The sequence below is a fragment of the Monoraphidium neglectum genome (genome assembly GCF_000611645.1).
Source record: "Monoraphidium neglectum strain SAG 48.87 unplaced genomic scaffold scaffold04336, whole genome shotgun sequence".
NCBI classification, from domain to species: domain Eukaryota; kingdom Viridiplantae; phylum Chlorophyta; class Chlorophyceae; order Sphaeropleales; family Selenastraceae; genus Monoraphidium; species Monoraphidium neglectum.
Genome location: NW_014009293.1, coordinates 1 through 4,656, shown reverse-complemented (window position 1 = coordinate 4,656; position 4,656 = coordinate 1). Strand labels below are relative to the sequence as shown.

The 4,656-nt window shown below is 64.4% G+C and overlaps 2 protein-coding genes across 2 annotated transcripts; both read left to right on the top strand.

Moving 5' to 3' along the window:
- Nucleotides 1-1,068: 1,068 nt before the first annotated feature.
- On the top strand, nt 1,069-1,791 carry MNEG_14225 (hypothetical protein; the record flags this gene model as incomplete). The annotated part of the gene is made up of 2 exons (XM_014037304.1): nt 1,069-1,074; nt 1,435-1,791. 2 exons carry the CDS (start codon nt 1,069-1,071, stop codon nt 1,789-1,791), a joined length of 363 nt encoding a protein of 120 aa, XP_013892758.1.
- Nucleotides 1,792-2,126: 335 nt separating this feature from the next.
- On the top strand, nt 2,127-4,486 carry MNEG_14224 (TBC1 domain family member 1; the record flags this gene model as incomplete). The annotated part of the gene is made up of 5 exons (XM_014037303.1): nt 2,127-2,138; nt 3,002-3,127; nt 3,473-3,604; nt 3,933-4,079; nt 4,340-4,486. 5 exons carry the CDS (start codon nt 2,127-2,129, stop codon nt 4,484-4,486), a joined length of 564 nt encoding a protein of 187 aa, XP_013892757.1.
- Nucleotides 4,487-4,656: the final 170 nt, after the last annotated feature.

Sequence of the window (4,656 nt, the reverse complement as noted above, 5' to 3'; positions counted from 1 at the left end):
CCCCTACTCGCGCCCCATGCTCCCAGGCCCTGCCCGCGGCCCGCCGCAGCAGGACTGGCGCTGGGCCGTCGGCGCGACACCCTTTGGCGCCTACTCCAACTACTCGGGCATCTCCCAGATCACGCAGAACGTCGCGCGCCGCAATCTGCTGCTGGCGCACACCGCAGCGGCGCTGCGCGAGGTGCAGCGCCGCCTGGACGCGGTCGACGAGTTCGTGGCCGACCACTTCGAGGGCCCCTGGGCCGCGGCGGGCGTGACTAACGGGAAGATCCCGGGACGGCGGCACTTCCTGGACACCGTGGTCGAGTGAGTCGACCGCTGCGCCTCCTCCTCCACCCCCAGCCCGCCCCTCTCCCTCGCCATCCCGCACCTCCGCTGCTGTCACTTTATGGAAATTGCGGCTGCTGCCGACATTTCTGTTCAGAGGGCTCGGGGGCGTTGTCGTGGTTGGGGGCCCCGGGTCATCTGCCATTTGCTTGACCAAGCAGCTCCCGGTCCTGAGGCACCCTCCCGCCCCTGCCCTCTTCCCGAGCCCAACAGCAGCAGCCCCGCTTACAAGCACGACGTGGCGGCTCCTTGCTCTGCCCTTGCGCCCCATCCCCGCCCACCAGCTCTCCGCTCGCACGTGCTCACGCGTGCGCGTGCACTCTCAACCACCCTCTTTCGCTCGATCCCCACCCCCCAGCACGCGGCACGGCTACAAGACGGCGCTGACCCCGGACCAGGTGGCTGCGCTGGAGCACCACATGGCGGCGCTGACGGGGCAGCTGGAGGCCGTGTCCATGGACCTCTTCTCGGTGGGGCCCGCCCTCTGGCCGCGCGCACAATTGTGTTTGTGTTTGGGAGGGGTGGGGCGGGTGTTAACAGGATAGCTTAAAAGAGAGAGTGCGAGTGTGGGCACGGGTGTGAGCGCGCGCATTTGCTGGGGAGTGTTTGTTGAGTGAATTTGCGTGTGCAGGTGTGCGCCCAGGCACATGGCGGCTTGTGTCATGTACACGTGTGGAGTTGTGTGAGTATGCATGCAGTGTGCACGAGTGATTAGTGCAGCTTGCTGTGGTGGCTTTGTGGATGACTGTGAGTGCTGATCTTACGCCTGGGAGGCGTGCTAGAGGGCATGCTGCTGCCATGTCAGCGTATGCTGCCTGCGCCGATTGGGATGGTCTGGGACGTTTGGGTCCTTTCGGGTAGGGGCGCATTGCCCCTGGAGTCCTCTGGGCAATTGGTCGCTGCAGCCCAGTTGACTCACATCAGCCGTATGAAATCCTACCCCAAACCCCCTCTCACACACACACACACACACACAAACACACACACACACAAACACACACACACACATGCACACTCACATCACGCACCCAAGAAACCCCACACACCCCACACTTCACATACATGCCCACGGCTCTCCTGCCACACACCACTCGCACAACCCCGCAGCACGACTTCGCGTCGGCCGACACCGCGCTCAACGGGAAGCTGCTGCCCACAGCCGCGCGCCTGTGCGAGGGCCTGGACCAGGCGCTCGACGAGGCGCGCGGCGTCGTGGCCTGCTGCGGCGTCCGCCACGTCAGCGGGCTCGGCCGCGCCTTTGTCTACGCCATCGCCACGGCCGTGGCATTCACGGTCGTGTTTGTGGGCGCAATGCTGCTGGCTGTGGCGAGCGGGCGGAAGCGGCGCAGCCTGGGGGACTTGGGGCTGCCCACCTACGGCATGACGCCCTACAACAGCCGCCCCAGCAGCGTGCTCGGGTCGTTCAGCCGGCCCAGCAGCCGGTCGCAGAATTACCACCTCTAGCGGCGCATGTTGCCCGCATTCGCTTCCGCGTGTGTTTTTAGTTTGCGCCCGTGGTGCACCTCCTTTCAGTCTTTTCTTGTTTTGTGTTGGGCGGTCGAACGGTTGCAAATCCCGTTGACAACAATTTCTTGTCCTTGCTTTGTCCCTGACGTTCTGTAAACTGATTCCTTTTTCGACAGCGTGTCAGCGTTGCGTGGGGAACTGTGGGTTGCGTCCGGGGATTGTGGGGCGGATTGAGCTGACACAGCCAGAGAGGTGCTGGCCACTGGCCAGATAGAAAAGGTTCAGATATAAATCCATCCCATGATTCCAGATTCAAGGGTAACACAAACAGCATGCACATGGGGGTGGGTAGGCGTGGGCGGGAAAACGTTGACTGCAAGGTCACCGGTGCAATTTGACCGGCTGTTGACAGAGCATCCATTGCGCAGCAGAGGCAATGCTCGCATGGTATACCTGCTTGATGAGTCGTCAGGGGTAGCAAAGTGCTGCTTGGAGGTGACGTCGCAGCCCTGCCCGGCAAACAGTACGCTGAGACACGGCATATGGCCGACGAGCCAGATAGAGCGGGGGAGCGGGAGCTGCACTGCGCGGGACTTCAGCTCATCCTGATGAGAACGGTGCAGTAGCGAAGGATATCAATGGAGGTATCATACAATGTCATGTTTCGTGTATATACACACTCAGCGACGATCTGCAATTTTATGCCATGCATGCCTCTGATATCCAAACCGTTCATTTAAAATCAGCGTTCCATTGACTCCGTCGCGGCCGGGAAGTGCCAGAGGCACCGTGTGCAGCTGTAGCCACACGGCAGAGCGCGGCTGAGGCCCAGCAGCGCAAGCGCCGGGTCCTCCAGCAGCGAGCCGCCATGGCGGCACGCTTAGGGCTGGCCCGCCTGATTCAGGACAACCTGCGGCTCATCCGGCAGCGGCAAAAGTTGTCTGACGACGAGCCGTTTGTCACGTTGCAGGCACGCGGAGCGGCTCCAGGCGCTCCAGGGTTGTACTGGCTGGGGCAACTAGACAGGATGGATCACTCGCTCATGTGCCTCAGAGCTTCCCGACGGGCACAAAAGGTTGCGATGAGAGTGGCAAATAGGAAGAGCCCAGGACGCCGTCAGCGGCAGCGCAGTGGCTTTGTCAACCGGCCCCCAGGCACACGGCGCCCGGACGCTCGCCGGACGCCCCTGCCCGCGCGCGCCTCGCAGGTGGGCAAGCGCGTGTTTGAGGGCGCGCCGCGGCAGATGCGCGTGGAGCTCTGGAAGAGCAGCCTGCAGCGGCGGGGCGTGGGCGTGGCGGCGGCCAAGAGCTTTGAGCACCTGCTGGAGGTGGAGGTGAGTTTGAGGTGCGGGCCTTTTTGGTGCAGAGGGCAGGGTGCTGATCAGCTGCTTTGCGGTCGAAAGGGCACATGACTGGTAGTGCGTGTGTGCCCAGTGGTGGTGCTGCAACGTTGCGGGTTGGTTTGGCGGGTGGATCATGAAAGGGGAGTCATCGAGGCCGGCAGTGGGCTTTCGGGGCCCTGAACAAAAGCGCCCAAGTTTCATCAGAACACACTGCACGATATCAACACATGCACACGCCTTAGCGCTTGCGCGCGTGCGCCGCGCCTGCCCACACACACTTGCACACGCGCGTGCAAGTGCACACGCACCTTTGCCTCCGACCCATCGTCACCCCAGGTGGGCGACGAGGCCGGCGCCGACATCGACAAAGACCTGGCGCGCACCTTCCCCACCACGCGGCGTTTCGCCGGCTCTGAGGGCCAGGCGGCGCTGCGGCGCGTGCTGCGCGCGTATGCCGCCCTCGACCCGGTGCGGCCTCGTGGGGAGAGCGAGGAGGGGGCCGGCTTGCGGGGTTGAGGAGTTTGGAGGTTGCTGCGCAACAAATGGCACCTGCCCTGCCATGCTGCATGCTCATGATCGGGGCTGCATGCAGGCATCAAGACTTGAGGGGCACGCATGGCGTGTGCATTCGCACGCGCGCTTCCATTGGTCAAGAGGCGCTGCTGCCTTCCCGTTGACCGACAGTGATGCTCCGTCCTCCCAGCACGCGCTCCTGCACCACCCCCGACCCCACCCCACTCCCCTGCCGCGCACCCCGCTGCCCCCTCTGTGACCATGCACCTGCCAACGCCCCTAGGAGGTGGGCTACTGCCAGGGCATGAACTTTGTGGGCGCGCTGCTGCTGTCGTATCTGCCCGAGGCCGAGGCCTTTGGCGCGCTGGTCGTGCTGATGCAGGACAGAGGGCTGCGGCGGTACTACTCCACTGACATGGCGCTGCTGCAGGTGGGGCGGGGTCGCCAGGGTGCGGTGCGCCTAGTGGGTTGGGGGTGTTCCATGCTGGCACTGGATTGTTTGGGCTGTGGCGTGAGCAGATTATGGTTTTAGGGCGCGGCTCTTGTGGTGTGGTTGCTGTGTTGAGGCCGTTGTGACCCATTAGAAGGATGGCCGCGGCACGCGTATGCGAGACCAGCCGCGCCACTCTGTGGAGCGTCCAGCATTGGCTGAGGCCCGCGATCCCCCGCCGGCACCCCTCGGCTCGGCAGGCGCACTTCTGGCAGCTGGGGCGCCTCATGCCGCCGCAGCTGTGCGCGCGCCTGGAGGGGGTGGGGGTCACGCCGTCGCTGTACGCGGCGTCGTGGCTGATGACCTGTTACTCCGCAGACTTCCCGCTGTCGTTCTCGGCGCGGTGAGGCGGGCGCCGGGGCCGGGACCGTCCGGTGCCCCTGGCGCGTGGTGCCGCGCCTTTTGCTGTCGTACCTCAGTTCCCTGCACCTCCGTGCCCAGCGCCCGCACCCCCGTTGACACCCCTCCTCCCCAGCATTCCTCATCCCTCACCGCCCCCGACCCCCCATCTCCCTGC